The following is a 17,450-nucleotide window of genomic DNA, read 5'->3' on the forward strand; positions in this document are numbered from 1 at the left end:
TCCCCGACGGGGGGGGGCAAGACGTTTCCGACAGGGGGGCAATTGCCCCCCCCCCCTGCCCCTCCTTTGGAGCCACGTCTGTCGGCTATTAGACAGTGGCTGCAGCGCCCCCTATAGTTTGTTGGAGTTGGTATAATCGGTGGTGTTTCCGAACGCAGCCTAATAAAAAAGCCGATTTTGAGGAGGCACTCATTCAATCAATCTTTGATTTCCGGCGCGTTGTGTTGTGTGCTAGAGTAATTTAGTTCCAACAACAGAAAACGTTATTGTTTTGTTAATTCCCAATAATAATGTGAGTAATTATGTCTTTTTAACTAACAGTATTTAACTGTTCGCTGATCTAACTTTCACTATTCTTTCACTTCTCTTTCGTTTTCTAAAACGTTTCATAATAGTGGAGACTATTTTAACTCTGAAGACGTACTTGCTATTATGAGATTTAAATTAACTTTCTTTCTTTGTTTATTTGACAGTTTTATATGCTTTTCTTTGAAGTGGGGTAAGATTTTCGCTTGAGGTCTTTGAATTGAGCAAATGGTGTCAAGCAATTTAGTTGTCTCATTCTTTGTAGCTGTTAGAATAATAAATATTTTAGAATACTGTGGATAGGTTTATTCAAAGTTTACCTGAAAAACATAGCAGTTTTCGAGGAAATTATGAATGTTTCAGATCTTGTTTTTGTCGAAGAAAAGAACAAAAGTTAAAATTTTTGGAAAGTAGTCTTTCATTTTAATTTTGAGCTTTTTTTGGTGTGCAGCTGAAGCAAGCACTTTATGATGGGTTCATAGTGCAACATTGATAGAAGTTATGCCGTTCATTGATAAAAAGGTGGATGCTACTGAGTCAAATTCAACCCCGGTCCTATGGACATGTGCGCCCCCCCCCCCCCTTCTCATCAAAAGTTAAGGTTAAAACTGGAAAACAGAGGCAGGAAATTTCCTGTCATAGAAAAGTTAAGGTTACCCTGCAGCCTTGTAAACTTTGGAAACAAACAGAAAAATGGATCAAAAGTTTAAAAGAGGTTAAAGCAATTAAAAGTTACAATAGGCTAGTATTTTAGAAGATAAAATTTTCTTTCAGTCAAGTATTAAATATTCGGAAGATCATAAAAATGTACATTTATGTCATTTTACCATACTAATTAAAGCCTGTTAATTGACTCAAATCATCCCTAAACTAGTGTTTCCCCCAGGCATTTTAGGTGGTCGCTGCTCGTGCTCCTTCGATGTTAACATCATCTGATTTCTCCTGCCCTCTTTTTTTAACATTTCTCCATATGCCCACCTTGACCCTTTTGAACTTTTTTTTTATGAAGAAAATTCTTCACAAAACCAGCTTTTTTTTATGGCTTTGAAACGTACCTTCTTTGTTTCCCATATAATTTGATTGGAATCCAAATTTGAAGTGAAGTTTTTAATTATTAATAAGGGTTTCAATAATATTTTAAAGAACACTTGATAGTGTAGTTTAATATTTAATAACTTCCATTTTGATGTTTTTTCCTTAAAAAATTTGTTTTATTAGGAAAATTTTAGACTTAACTGATCATGGATAAGAACCCTGCTAACTTATCAGCATGAAGGCTAATTTCTGGGAAAAAGTATTGGGGAATATTGCTAAGTGTTGAATAGGTTGTGGTGGTCTGAGCTGTGATGTGTCCAACTGGACTGGAGGGAACGAATTCAATGCCATCCGGTTGAAGATCCTCCATGTTCATAAATGCTGACAGGGACATGTTGAATATGTTGTGGTCACAAAGTCCTGCAAGTTCCCATGCCAAATCAATTGCTCTTGGAATGCTAGATCACAGTTTGCTTGCGTATCGGGGTCTTGATAAAAAAAAACCAGCTGTTTTCAGCAGGGTTGGCAAAAACCCGTTTTTTTTTTTTTAAATCCCATGGACCCAGAGATTTTTGAGTTTTTTAAATACAACTCAAAAAAAAAAAAAAAACTTTGTTTTTAAAAAAGAAATGTAGGTTTTTTTTGGCTTTTTTTAGGGAAAATGGGGGGGGGGGACTAGTAGCATGTTGTACCGTAAGTGTATGGACAAAGCACAAAAATTGTCTTTGGGTAAAAAAAAAAAAGCTGGGAAACTAGTTAAAATTCAGTGTTTTCTGAAGAAAAGTATAAAAGACAACAGAACCCAAGAATGGTGAAGTTTCAAATTTTTTAGTTTTTATTATTACCAACAGTTAAGGCAAAGTTACTTCTCTAGTGATAAAATCTATTGTTCATTTATTTATTTATTTTTTTTTTTTTGCATTTTACTTTATTGTATTTTATTTTGTTATGCAAAACTACTGCAAAACCTCAAGTAGTTTAAATCCCTTTTTACTGAATTCCAGCTTAATCAAGACATTTCTTTGAATTTTATGTTGCCGGTTTTTCTATTTCTGTGTACAGAGAAAGAAATAATAAACTTTTTAGCAAAATAATAAAAATACTATACATCGTGCTCTGTTTTCTGTCGACCGTTTGAAAAATCTGTTAATTTCTGAATAATATATCTTGTTTAAATCGAGATTTGTGATGTGTTGGTTTGCAGAAAATAATTCACATGAAAGCCTTTTAGCTAGAGTAGTTTCCTCTGTAATCTACAAATATTGAAAAAATCAGACGCGACAGGACTTAGTCAAGATAATTTGAGTTATTTATTGATCAGTTAAAGAAAAAAGTTAAATACATTCATTTAAAATCTTTGAAGTATTTTTTAATGCCATTAAGAGTTAAAAAATATTATTTAAGTTCAAAATTCATTTTTTATGTCTATTGTCTGTGGTGAAGAACAAACAAAAAAGAAGTTTAAATTGAGAAAGTATTTAAGTTAATTAATTTTTTAAAAAAACTTCTCAGAAAATTTTAAAAAACCCAAAAGTGGACTAAATAATGCATTTTTTCAAAAAACCCATTGGGTCCAACACAATTGGGTCCAATCCGGCCAACCCTGGTCTTCAGGGCCTAATACAGCTGCTTAAACAACATATATAGTGATAGGTATGGAGTTGCCACAAGCACCTTCTTTTAAGTTTTTACCATGAGCATCTCTGCACGTAACTACTAGTTTAGTGTAAGGGTTGTGGAACAGCTTTAGATATAAGAATTTAAATCTAGGGGTCATGATGTTGCCCAATGTAAGTTTCTGGGCAGTTCTCAAAAGGTGGGAACAAAAAAGTTAACTTTGAGCAATTTCAAAAATTTTCGAATTTGACATCAATTTTGATTTTATTCTATAGTATGCATACCTAGAACACAATATATGAACATGAAAAGACAGCAGGTATTTGTAAAAATTGTTAATTAGCAAATTAAATCAGCAATCTGTAGGTAACAGATTTTGGACATTGTTTTCCTGTAGGTAACGGATTTTGGACATCATCATAACGTAAGTTTCACCATTTTTGACAATTGTTAATCTGATTTTTAACTTTTCCAATGAAAATTTTATTTACTATTTTTTAAATTTTGCAATTTAATAATAAAGAGGATATTAATGAAATACTTGAATGGCTATACATGCTGCTCCTTACATTTAATAAAGTTTTGGAATGATTTTGAAGAAATTGATGCAAGGTTAAAAAAGAACTTCAAATTAAAAATAATACAATTGTAAAAAGTGACATCAGTTTTAATAATGAATATTTTTTCTAATGTCATAAGAATTAAAATGATGTCTAAAAAAATTATTGAAGAAAGAAATTCGTACTTCTATTTGGAGATCGTTAAATTATGTTTCCAAAAGAAAGAAGAGAAAAAGAATTCTAAAATAATAAAAGCGGAAAAAAAAAAAAAAATGCTAGCGCAGGTGATAAAGTCGCCAAAACTGGTACAGCTGACGATAAACTACATTCGTCAAATTGGAATTCCCCTCTGGTAACCTTTAGCTTATCGTATACTGTGTTGTCGCCAACGGAGGTTTGCTTGGCGATTTTAGTGCAAAATGGCTTTCGGTTCGATCATAAGCAGCCATGTTTCTACTGTAATTTATGTATTGTTCAATGTGTAACATATTAATTATGCAGAATACCAATGGATTAAAGAAGATAACATTATAATAACGTTTTTTATTGAGGTTAGAAGACAGTAGATCATCAAAACTTATGAATAAATGGACAGAATTATCGGCGGTCAAGATCGTAACGCCATTTGGACATCTCACATGTACGTTTAAAAAAAATTATTTTTCTTCTAAGATATGCATAAAAGCTTATGAAAACACTTTTAAACAATTAAAAATTGATTCCGAGGCTCGATAAACACCTTTAAAATGAAAACATCATATACTTAGTTCTCAAAAAATAGCATTGTAAAGATCGTAAATTTTGGACATGCATCAAATTTCAAACTTACTATTTTCTAAAATCGTTTACAAAGTTAATAATTTGTCTTTACTTTTGTTATTTGTGTAAAATATTAACAAAAAATTATTCAGTGTAAGATTCATACCTTTAAATTTTTTTTGAAACGTATGGAAATAATTTTAAAAAATTTTTCTTTAATGGTACATTTGCTCAGTTAACGTTTTGGTATGTCCAAAATTGCGCCTTTTAGCAAAGAAAATATTTTTTAAGGGCATTTAAAGAGCATTTTTTCCAAAATTTATGTCAATTCTTGTCTCTATACAGTATTATAATTTAACTCAAAAATTTTTGAGTTAATTAAAAAGAAAGTTATTTGGTGTTGAAGCTTCAAAGTTGAGGTCTGTGTTTGCTCCCACCTTTTGAGAACTGCCTTTCTAGGTATAGAAACGTGTACCCTAGTTGTCATAAATGAATATGTACCCAGATATAATTTTTTTTATCACTCTGTGGGTATGCACTGCTGTATGCTACTAACTGTCAGTAGCTTAATTGTAAAATATAGGAAAGAAAATGATTTTTTAAAGAGAAAATTAATTGCATTTGAAAATTACTTTTGCAAATTTATCCTTCAATCCATTCACAGGTCTTAACCACAATGAGTTGGAAAAAAGATTAATGTGATCCAAAGCCTCAGGCATGAAATTAGGCACTTGAGGCTAGAAAGCTAGGCGTCAAATCAAAAATTTTGGTTGTGAAATGCAACTAACGATCATTTATTTCTAACACTGTTTTTGAAGTGGTTTTTGTCAACAGGGGGGGCGGGGGAAGAGGGTAATGAAGATTTGTTCAATATAGAGATGGGAAAAATCAGGACCAAGGAAATTGTAAGAGAGAACCAGCTTTTTACAAAGGTTTTTTTTTCCCCGATAGGGTTATAAAAGTGTAAAAAATTGGAAGTTTATTAATATGATATATTATATTCTCAAATTTATAATATTTGAATGTCTTTTAAAATTCAAATAATTGTTTTGTTCGATATCCAAAATGAAAACACTAACTTTGATAAGCGCAGGAAGCTGTAAAATTTTAATGTTTCTTATTTGCTACTTTTCTCACTAAAACTGCAAATTTATGTATGCAGGACAAAAGTTTATCAATTATAGCAATTAATGGAAATTATTAATTTTAATATAGTCCATTTAATGTAGGTATGTGTATACAATACATGTGCACACATTTGTATAAAAGCCTGTAACAGACTTAAAAGCAGAAATTTTGGGACATCGATAAAATAAAAAAAATCAGAGAATTTTCAAGAGTAAGATTTTTTAAAAGTCCAAAAATGTCGAAATTTCACATTGGGGATTGTTTTGAATATTTGTAGCCTATCTTAAAATTTTGGCGGTAATATCTCAAGTAATGTCTGGTCTGGTAAGTTAATTATTATAAGTACTTTTATGTTTTGTTTTTACTGATTATTATTATTTTTTTTACTGTAAACTTAATTGTTAATTATTAAATTCTTAAAAAGACTTTAGATTCTTTATTTGTTTATAAAATAAAATTTTCATTAAAAGAAATCTAAGGCGAAAATAAATAAAATTAAGCTTAAATATTTCGTTGTTCACCAGTTGTTTTACGTCATTACTGGGCGCTCTGCCCCCTGCTGGCTAATGCTCACCAACCCTAGAAGATTGCTTCGCAATCTTATTTGATTCACAAAGATTTAAATCGTCAGTTGGAAAAAGATTAAAAATGCATTATGAGCTCCCTGTGGATCAAAAAGCACCCATTCCCCGGGTTTCCAAATAACTTGTACCAACTTGCAGGGCTCCTGAGCATTGCAAAACTACAGTTTAGTATATTCATCAGGGGTCTGTCCAGGATTTTTCACAGAGTCCGTTTTTTGTGAAAAATCAAATAATTTTGTGAAAAATGAATTAATTTTGTGAAAAATCAAAAAAATTCGCAAAAAAAAAAAAAAAAAAAAAAATTGTTCAAACGAAACTTCAGAATTTAGAGATGGCACAAACTGCATCAATTAAACTTAAAGTTGAGTGTTTTCCTCTTCTACGTCGAGAAAATCATTCTGAATTTTTTTTCTGATATTTGGCGGGGGGGGGGGGGGGGGGCATCGCTCTTTCAAGTATCAATATTTATCTACCATTCTGCATTATGTTAAATTATACTAGATATTGTAGAGTACTTAAAATAATTGTATAACAAAAATATAAATAAATAAAATAAAATTCAGAATAGGGTTCAGCATTCAACTTTTTGACCCAAGACACTCTTAAAAAGCACAGAATTTCGTTTAAAACTTATTAATTCCGTGATTTTAACAAAAATAAAAAGATATTTCAATTGCTTACCTCTTAACAAAGCGTAATAATCATTAAAAATTCGAAAAATCGGATTCCCATAGCGGATGCAAAGAGATCGCAAATCTCAAAGTGAAGGCATCAAAAGTATAAAAACGGCTTGTAAAAGAAATATTTTTGATAAAATTATTTCAAAATTGCATTTTAGAGTCCTATGATAAACATATCATTAATATCTGTGGACACAGTTGACCCAAAAAATAAAATAAAATCAACCATCTATTTAGCATTTTAATTTTTGACTCATAACAGAAAATGGAATTTTGCTTTAAAAACTTGAAATGAGAGTTCTAACAGAAATAAAGAGACTTTTCATTTGTTTGAATCCTAATAAAGCGAAGTTAGCTTGAAAAAAGAACAAAATATGATTCTCATATCGGATGTTAAAAGATTGCATTTTTCAAAATGTAGACATCTAAAGAAAAAAAAACTGTAATTAAAAGAGTTTATTTAAAGTTAATCATCTCTTTTAGCATCGAAAAATCAAAACCCATATAATTTTCTCCCAAAATAACAATTAAACATCGCACCGCACCGTAAAAACGCAAATATTGACAAGCTGGCAAAATGATTAGAAGATTTTCTAATCAAGTCATTATAAAGGTTCAACGCCAGACGCTAAGTGGTGATAATTTTGAAGTTGGTAACCCTATCTGAAGCGATCATATTTTCCCCCCACCCTTACTATCCCTTTGCAGTTCTAAGTTCATTTCGCAGATATATATTATTATTGTTTATTAAATCATGAGCTGAGAAAAGTGCTTACCAATGCCTTTTCAGAAAAGCTTTCAAAAACACCGCTGCTAATTAGCTGTGATAAAACAAACAACCATTATATTTATTTGGCAGTAACAATTATTTATCGCTTGCAGGAGCATCCCAAGAGTGCCGATTTTTTTTTTTTTTTTTCTTCAAAATTAGCCGATTTTGTATAAGCTGATCCCTCTAATTTGACTTAAAAAAAGGTTCCAAAAATTATCGGTTTATACACAGAAATATGCGTTATTTTGCTTGCAGATTTGCTCTTTCAATAAACAATTTGACAGATCCGATCTTGTTTATCAGAATTTTGTGAAGGGTCTGTTTTGTTTGATCGGGATTTTGTGAAAGGTCCGTTTTGTTTGATCGGGATTTTGTGAAAGGTCCGTTTTGGTTGATCGGATTTTTGTGAAGGGTCCGTTAACGGACCCAAATATCCTCTGGCCAGACCCCTGTTCATGGTCCCAGTAATTTATCATGCTCTTTAGCTGGGGCTTGAATTGAGCTGAGCCTAAGATTTTCCGTTAAAATCGAAACCCTTAAATTTTGTGAATAAGGGAAAGAAGAAACATGGAAATCGAAACATCATTATTACTGCATGTTTGAAGCTTCTTTTATTTTACAAATCATTTTATAATTCAAACTTTTTTCCTTTATTTTTAGTGATTGAAAAATTATTGTGCATCATATCAGATTTTTCGGGTAAATTTTTTTTATATGTAAATCCTTACTTAATATAAAAAGTTAGTAGGGGAAGGTGGAGCACCTTGGGACATGGCCCACCTTGGGATACCATGAACTTCAGTTTTAATTTTGTAAACAGAAATTAGTTTTCTTAGGACATCATCAATGAAAGCAGGATCTACTCTTCAGTGTACAGTAGACCCTCCGTTTATGCTGGGGTTACGTTCCACGGAAATGCCATGTAAATCAAAACTGCGTAAATGGAGACCTAATATTAGTGTTAAAATAGGGTTTAGGCTCTGTGAATAAAAAAAAAAGACTTCATTTTGTGATAACTAATTGTACGTATAATAAGTTTAATGTGTACTTATATCGATTTCTTTGCACAACATACATAAAGAAAACATAAATTAATTTTGTGTTCTGTTTATAAAAAGAAGCTGGGTCTTTTGGCAGTCATTAAGAATTTTTCTCTGTTTCTTTGCAGAGCATTAATGCATCCATGATCACTTGCGTCATTTCCAAGATAGAATCTGTCTTCACTAACAAATTAAAAAGATCATTTCTATTGTCTAAGAATGGCTAAAATTTTTAAATGTGAACGTTTTTGGTTGTGTGTCATCAATGTCCTCGTTGGTTTTTTCATCTTTTGTCACTTTTAAAAGCTTTTCTTCCAATGAGCCCTGAACTGTGTGAGTTTAATAACTTTACTTCTGGAAAGAGCTCTGAAACCAATCGCATAAAATGTTTCCAGGGGCCCAAGCTCGATTATTAACACGCCAAAATGCAATCTATTACGTGTAATCTGCTATCTTTAGGAGTTTGGATTTTGAAAGAGGGGAAAATTTTATCTTCTTGCATTGCCGCATCTGCGTAAAACCGAAACTCATCTGCGTAAAGTAAAATAAAGGTGTCAAATCTTAAACTGCGTAAAATAAACTCGCGTAAAACGAGAGTCTACTGTACTTTGGAATTTCTCACATGAACAGGAAAACACTGATCTAATTTTCTTTGTTTTGAAAGGTTCGGAGTTACATTAAATAGGTTGAATATCAGTTCAGAGTTACATTAATAGGTATAATCATTATTGAAATTTTCAAGTTGGAATGAAATAATATCAATCAGAGCTTGTGGCAATTGAAACATGTCCTTGCATAATAATGTAAAGGTTAAAAAACGTATTGTGCTGCTAAGTCTAACTTTTAAAAAGTTGATATATAGTAACAATTTAAGTGGGGCTGGTTGGGACACACGGTGGTGGGGCACGTTGATCCACTGTCCCAAGCTGTTCCACCAATGTACAGTATAGAAAAAGCCTTATTGCATTGTACTTGATATATCTGATGAGTTTAAATGAACTAAAATTGAGAAAATAGCTAGTTTTACAGAAAATTGATTTTTCTTTCTTGGTAAAGTATTAACATATTAAAATAGCAGCAATGGTGAGATCTAGAAAAGAAAATAGGAAGTTCCCTACTGTTGATGCGTCTGTTGTTGAAACAGAAGCAGAAAATATTATTAGTAATATTTCAATTATTTAAGATGACAATTATCAGGATTATTGCTGGTGTCCCAAGGTGTCCCACCTAGTGAGGCAGGTTGGGACTTTGTACTGACTTTTAAATTTTTTTATGAAAATTTAATTTCTCGAAATAATGGAGTAAAATAAATTTTAATTGAGGCAAAAATGTCTAAATTGCATGTTCAGCTAAGTTTGGTAAAAATTGGTTTGAAAATATAATTTCTAAAAATCATTATCTAAAAAGTGTCCCAGGGTGCACCACCTTCCCCTATAGTTAATTGGAATCCAAAATAATTTTCAAAAATTTTAGATTTATCAATGTGGTAGCAAAATAATTAATTTAAAACTAATTATTTCATGTATATCAAAAGTCACTGTTGCATAAATTGTTTTTTAATTACAATAGTAGCTGAGCTCATTACTTTTCACTTTAATTTGAATTTTTAGAAACAGGTTCAAAGCAGAGATCAGATAGTTGCAATTTAATTTTAATAAAGCGCTAGTTTAGCTATTCTGAAAAATTAATGTTTTTTTCTCGAAAAATTGCATTATGTGAGTTGTGGAAAGTTACAAGCAGAAGTCATGGAGCGTAGTGGATTTCAAAACTCTAAATGTAACTGATATCCTGTATGTTTCCTGATGAAATTTAGATGTGATTGATTAAATTATTGCTTCTTTTTAGATATGAAACCTAAAATGGAAGAAGAACGAAGCAAGAAAAAGGGTATTTGTGTATTCTTAATTAAAAACTTAAAGTGTATTGAGAGTAACTTCAATTTGTTCTATTCTAACTCATTTTGGGCGATTTTCGATAAAATGTCGCGTGCATAACGCTTAAGTTTTTTATTTTTTCTAGCTAACCAAAGCCTTCAAAAAATAATGCTGTTGGGAAGTAATACATGCTTTAATATACTATCAAAGCATAACAGTTAATCATATATTTAATTAATAGTTACTTGAATAAAATAAAAATCTTAGCGTTACGCACGGGACATTTTTTTCAAGAATCGCCCTTTTATTGTTATTGTTATTAAATATGAAAAATATCATTTGTATGTTTTTATTTACCTAACTTTATGATGTAAAAAATACACTGGAGTATATACTAATAAAATATTGCAAGAAAAAAATGACCGCTTGTTCCCCATGGAGTAAAGAGGTGAGAAATCTTGTACTTGTGGCAGCACCAGAAATTCCACTTTTCAGACAAGATCGCTGCTTAGTTCACTGCACCAATAATAACTTTAAATTTTACTTCAATATACCAATTTTTCAATCTAATGTTCTGTATGTTATAATTATAAGTATAATATTTTTTTGTCTAACTTTTGTGACTGTGATTTAGTTTTCAAACTTGAAATGGTATATATTGTCATTATATGTAGAAGTTTTTGTTAGAATACAATGTAGTATGATATTACTTTGAAAAAATATATTTAACATTGAAAATGTTAAAAAAATATTCAAACCTATTTTGGGGAAAGTTAATACTGATATAAATATTGTATTAGTTTGCTTCTGCAAAACGTCATTATACAGTGAAACCTCCGAATAGCGGACAGTCAAGGGACTAGAAGTTTTGTCCGTTATTGGGAGGTGTCCGCTATTAGGAGGAACTATTTAATTTACCTTTTTCAAAATGGGCTGTTGTTCTTTTTGTAGAACACAATCGAAACAATTGTGAAAGGTTTACTACATTTTACGTCAAGTGTAATTAATCTGTTTTTTCTTAATAAAGATATACTGACAGCACACACTTGTCTTAAAAAGCATTTAATCAATTAAAGTAATCAGTTAAAATAGTTTGACATCTCTTTTTTGCATTACCAATGGCGACGATTCGGCGGAGCAACCCCCTCCCCCCCCTCACACTTTTTATGGTTAATTTATTTATTTTATCTCGAGTATCAGTATTGCATGATTGACAGTTGGCAATATGACCTTGAATATGGGCAAATCTTTTTCATGTCTAAAAATTAAACAACCCAACGAAACTACGGCGCCATAAAGCCGACTACTACTGGCGCCGATCTTCTCAATTGCATCTCCCGAGAGCCCTAGTTAGAAAAAGCGCCCAGTTTCCTCTTTTTTATCTTAGCTTTTGAATAGTTATTGTGTTCAAAATTCATTAAAATCTTAAGAAAAACGTACGTTAATTGTTAGACTGACATCAGTTTTCACTTATATGCTTCAATACTCTCAAAACTAGCCGTTACAAAATTGACTTTTTTTTCTTTTTCATTTTTTGCTGCCCACAACAAGTGCCATGCCTTTTAGTTCTTTCTTTTTCTGCTCCCAAATTTTAAGCCCCAATCGCGGCCTCTGCTCATTACCACCCTTTTAATTCCAAGAAACAGTGATAAGAAAATGACGGGGAGGGGGGGGATATCAGTTGAGGAGGATGAAAAGCTTTGTAAGGCAAGCAGTTACTAAGATATTCTGCGAAAAGAAAAAAACCCAGAAGTGCTACATTCGCAAGAAATTTTTTTTGTGAAATAACTGTCCGTTATTCGGAGTGTCCATTATTCAGAGTGAATTACATGGAATGGCCTATATTGAGGGACTGGGACTTGCAAAAATGTCCGTTAATTAGAGGTGTCCGTTATTCGGGAGTGTCCCTTAAGGGAGGTTTCACTGTATAGCATATCTTTAACCATACCTACTATTGTAATGACGTATGTCATACGTAGCATACTGTATATAATGCCTTATGCATAAATGGAGCAGTTGAGTACTCAAGAAGATGAAACTTGGGAGTGGTTGATTTGTGCGCTGTGCAAAATTTGGGATTTTGTTTTACAAGCAACTCTTGAAAAGAATGCGCTTGAAAACCTTGACATTTATCAAATTTTACTCTAACATTTTAAAATCTTGTTAGTGAAAAAGAAATCTTTATGTACATATAAGACTATGAAAATCTTAAATTCCCCGTCATAAGCACGTTGGTTAGTTCCATTTTTCCTGATATTTTTTCCTTGGAACAATTTTAGTACTGTGGTGGTGCTATGGTAAATCTGTCATTATTTTAATCTAGCTAAACCTATTGTAAGTAAAATGTATTTTTTAGCTCCAGCAGAGAGTGAAGCTAATAAAGCATCTGAATTGGAAAAATACTGGCAAGTCGTTCGAGACAACCCTTCTGATTTTGCTGGGTGGACTTATTTATTACATTACATTGAGCAAGAGGTATTGTTTTATTCGAAATTGTTCTATGCACATTCTATGTTTAAGTCAAATATAATTTGAAATGTGAATTTGTTGTATCAATATTATTCTTGAAGAGCCTTACATTTTAGAAAGAATTTGATATTAAAAATCTTTTTTTTAAGGTATGTTCAACAGAATTTTCATGTATCCTGCAAATGAGGTGTTATTGAATATCGCTGCATTAATTAGGAAAAGAAATAATATTGAAACCGAAAAAACAAACAAAACTTTTTTTAAATTCCTTCTTACTAAAATACAAAATGTTTATAAAAATGAGCTCTTAACAGATAACTTACAATTCAAGACGGAGAAAAATGGCAAAATGTATCCAATGTGTATCCAGGAAAATGTGTTAGGAGCTGCACAGAGTAAATTATTTCTTAGCAGCAGGGGTGCAGAATATGAGTGAATACTAAAACTAGGTTCTAGGAAAATTTCTGTAAATTTATTTTCTTTTGAGATTTTTTATTTTGCAGGGAGACATCTCACTAGGTTTTTTCAAAGACTAGGAACTTATACTGTTAGGTTTTTTTTTTTTTTTTTTTTTTTTTAAATTACCAGTTAAGCCTTTTAATTTTTGTGGAGTGGCTTTTTATGTAAGAAATTCGGCAACTGGCTTTGATTAGAGGCATATCAAACACATTTATACTGAATATCACATCAGATTGCTAATTTGCCCCACACAATAATTCTTTAAATATGATGCAAATACATTATGGATAAATTTTGGGCAAAAACTTTATGTTTTGGCAACATATTAGGCTTGGGAAATAATTTGCACCCCTAAAAAACAACCACTAGGATATGGAATATGGGCCTCTCATAATTGTGTATGGTTATTTTTGGGAGTGATATGGTGTTTCGTGAAACATTTTGCAAAAAAGACTTTCCATAAAAAAAATCAATAAAAAACTTTGCAATTGCTTTTTAATTCCAAAATATTAATAAAAGATTCAACCAGGGGTGGGTTTTGGTTTGTCCAAAACTAGTTTAGGACTGGACAGGTGGTTTTTACTGTTCAAAAGTGCCTGAAAGTGTCCTTACACTGTCCTAAAGTATGCTAAAGCCAGAGGAGTGTAATCTAATCAATTCGTATTTACTGCAATATTCATAATGCAGAAATATAAAGCGGGATTGGCAAGGTTTTGGACACTATGGTAAAAACCTGGTTTTTACTGTCCTGTCCAAAAGTGTCCAAAACCATATTTTTAGAGAAATTCTATTTTGTGAGAAAAGATCAAAAACAGAATAAAATGCATCTAAGTAAAGTTTTATATTGAACATTTATTCAATGTTAACATACAACTTATTTATACCGCTGATTTTAATCTAGTTACAGAAGTTGAATTCCGGATTAAAATTTGTATGCATGAGTTTATTTTATTTTATTTGTTAATTATTATATTATTGTTGTTATTATTATTTTTTGACAATGGTAACCAAATTTACTTATGCTTGTGCATGTGTGCAAATGAAAGCAGGGTTGGCAAGGTTTTTACCATCCGGTTCAAAAGCCTTGTGTCCAAAAGTGTCCAAAACTATTTTTTGAAAAATCATATTCTGTGAGAAAATATCAAAAACAGAACAAAATGTCAAAATAGTTTTTTTTTTTTTTTTGACTATTTAATATATTTATTTAATGTGAACATTCAAGCATAAATATATATATATATACAGCATGTACGTAGCTTATATATACAGCAGATTTTGATCTAGTTACATAGAAATTAATTTTTTTTTGTTTCCATAAACCAAATTTTTCGACATTTATGCATGTGTCGAAAGAAAGTGTTCAAAATATAGTGCAATAATCAACTTAAATGCAATAAATGACAATTTTTTGTAAATACAACATCACGCAAAATTTATTTGCAAAAACCATTTAAAAAATGAAGCTTTTTAAAAAATATTGTACATTTAATAACATTCCTTTGAGTTATAACTGTAACTGAAATTAGTTATCTTGGTAGCAAAGTGAATTTCCTTTCATAACTTTACCAACTGTTACAAAAGGAGGTTTTTATGTGATAGAGTTATTGGCATTTTATTTTAAGTAAGATATTTTTTAAATGAACATTTTGGAAAAAAGTATTATCAAATACTCATCAATTAAACCTCATTAATATTTATATTTTTGCATTACAAATATTGTAGTAAATACTAATTGATTAGATTACACCCCTTTAGCTTTAGCATAGTTTTGAACAGTTTCGGACACTTTTGGACAGTTTTAGATGGTAAAAACCACCTGTCCTGTCCTAAACCAGTTTTGGACAGTCCAAAATCCAACCCTGCAATTAAGCTTTAATTAATTATTGTTTGATAGTATTTTTCTCTGAAGGGTGTTCATTTAAAAAATATTTTACTTAAAAAAATTGCCAATAACTCTATTACATAAAAGCTTCCTCATGTTACAATTGGTTGAGTAATGAAAGAAAATTAACAACACAACCAAACAACTACAGTTGGCTCTCTGTTTAAAGACTTTCAAGTGACTACAAAAAATCGTCCTTAAGTAGAAAACGTCCTGAAATAGAATGCCTTTAACACTACAGTAGACCATCTGGGAATGTGAAAAGCCGTCGTTAAATAGAGAAAGTCGTTAAGTAGAGCGTCGTTAAACAGAGAGCCAACTGTAATTTCAGTTCCATTCATAGCTCAAAGGAATGTTATTTAATGTGTATTTAATTGCGGCAGAAAAAAAAAGCTTAAATTTTTAATTGGCATTAAAGTTTTACATGATGTTTTAACAGAAATATTTTTTTTTGAACATAGTTTAAAGAACAATTAATTGATGATTAAATGTATGTAGGGGAACATGGGGCAAAGTGAAATGGTGAAATATTTGCTCTGCTTTTAGCTCCACCTATCCAGTATTATTTTAACTATGTAGTACCATATGTAGTATATTCCAGTCAGGAAAAAAAAACCACCAAAGGTTAAAACATTTGGTAACAGGCAATTTTAAAAAAATGATGCATTGTAATATTTTGTTGTAAGTCAAAAATTATTTTTGTTACTATAAAATGATAAAGTTCTTGTTATTATCATTTGAAATATTAATTGAGACCTCCTTATATTCAATGCAGCAAAAATTTAGTTAATATTGAGCTTATTTGTATTTTAAATCGTGCAATTAGTCAAGTACATACAGGGCAAAGTGGATAGGGCAAAGTGAAATAGTTTGTTTCATTTACTCACTCAATCATTTAATCTAAACCACTTACGGTTTCATTTTCTATTAATTTATTTACATTACTCCATTTAGTAGTTCACTTATTCATTCATTCATTTTCTTATTCATTCATTCTTTCACTTGCTAGGAACTATTTATTCTTTTACTTAACGAAGAATTTAACTTCTATGTAACTAGATTAGAATCAGTTGTATAAATAAGTTACATTTATTTTATACTTGAATGTTCACACTTAATAAATATCCACAACTGTCCATTAAAATCCAAATGTCCTTTAATCAAAATCGGTGGTTGTGACTCTGAAATATAATCCTCTATAAGAAGCTACTAGTTAGGACCTAAAATCAGAGCAACTGTCAGTATTTCATTTGCATTTTTAATAAGCAATTGCAGATTCGTATGGTCTTAAAAAAATATCTTTAAATATATTAAATTTAGTGACATTATCTCCAAGTACAAGGTGTTAACAATGCTTATTAATTTTGTTTTTTTTCTTATGTTATGCCTATGCCTTTGAAAAGATTTTCTAGTGTACATGGCCTAAAGGGAGGGGGGGTTGAGCACCTTTGACTAAGGCAGTAGCTTGTTCATTTAATATATATATTTTTAATTTTGCATTTATCAATTCCAAAAGTAAGAATTTGTTTTTTGTTTTAGAACAATATAGAAGCTGCAAGGAAGGCATTTCGCTCCTTTTTCAAGCATTATCCATATTGTTATGGATACTGGAAAAAATTTGCTGACATGGAAAAAAATTTGAACAATGCTGAAGCTGCAGAGGAAGTAAGTTTATATTTTGCTTTTTAAACTCTTATTATGTATATATACGAATAGAAAGAAAAGTTCTTTGATGGGAAATAAGCATCAGTAAAAATTAATTTAGCTTAGTAAAAAGTATATGTATTTTCTGCTGCATTTAGATTAACTTAAAAACAAATATTTCTTCAGCTTCCTTGAAGAACTATTCAAATTTCTTTTAGGTTAGTAAATACATCCAATAGTTTGGTCACTGGCAAGTTCATCATTTTAGAAATTTCAGTGCTAGAACTTGTTTTATAATTTTGTATTGCTTTATCTGAAAGATTGAAAAAAAAAAAAAAATTAAAAAAATTAATTTGAATTTTTGGCATCTTGAATTTAAATTATGTTTTTCGCAATCACGAGCGTGTGTGTTTGTGTAGGCGCATGTGTGTGGGTGTGTAAGTGTATGTATGCATGTGTGTGAGTGAGTGTTGTGTACGTGCGTGAGCGTGTAGGTGTTCGTGTGTGTGTAGGCGTTCGTGTGTGTGTGTGTGTACGGGTTCGTGTGTGTGGGACATGGACGCCACCGCCCAGCAAAAGTGGATTTCGGGGGGACAGTGCTCAGGACCAGCCGCGCCGCCGCCGGTAGACGGTGGTGCTGC

General features: G+C 31.2%; 1 protein-coding gene across 2 annotated transcripts in view; it reads left to right on the forward strand.

The window, feature by feature from the left end:
• The first annotated feature begins 207 nt into the window (after positions 1–207).
• LOC129217519 (pre-mRNA-processing factor 39-like) overlaps positions 208–17,450 on the forward strand; it is a 76,897-nt gene continuing 59,654 nt past the window's right edge. Inside the window, exons 1-5 of one of the 2 annotated variants that reach the window (XM_054851834.1) lie at positions 216–292; positions 8,102–8,140; positions 10,327–10,368; positions 12,712–12,830; positions 16,705–16,830. In XM_054851834.1, the coding sequence (XP_054707809.1) occupies positions 10,329–10,368; positions 12,712–12,830; positions 16,705–16,830 (285 nt within the window). In that variant the 5' untranslated portion in view covers positions 216–292; positions 8,102–8,140; positions 10,327–10,328. Of the gene's footprint in view, positions 293–8,101; positions 8,141–10,326; positions 10,369–12,711; positions 12,831–16,704; positions 16,831–17,450 lie in introns of both variants that reach the window. The other variant, XM_054851833.1, reaches the window with a different exon arrangement.

The sequence above is a fragment of the Uloborus diversus genome, chromosome 2 (assembly GCF_026930045.1).
Source record: "Uloborus diversus isolate 005 chromosome 2, Udiv.v.3.1, whole genome shotgun sequence".
In the NCBI taxonomy this organism is placed as follows: domain Eukaryota; kingdom Metazoa; phylum Arthropoda; class Arachnida; order Araneae; family Uloboridae; genus Uloborus; species Uloborus diversus.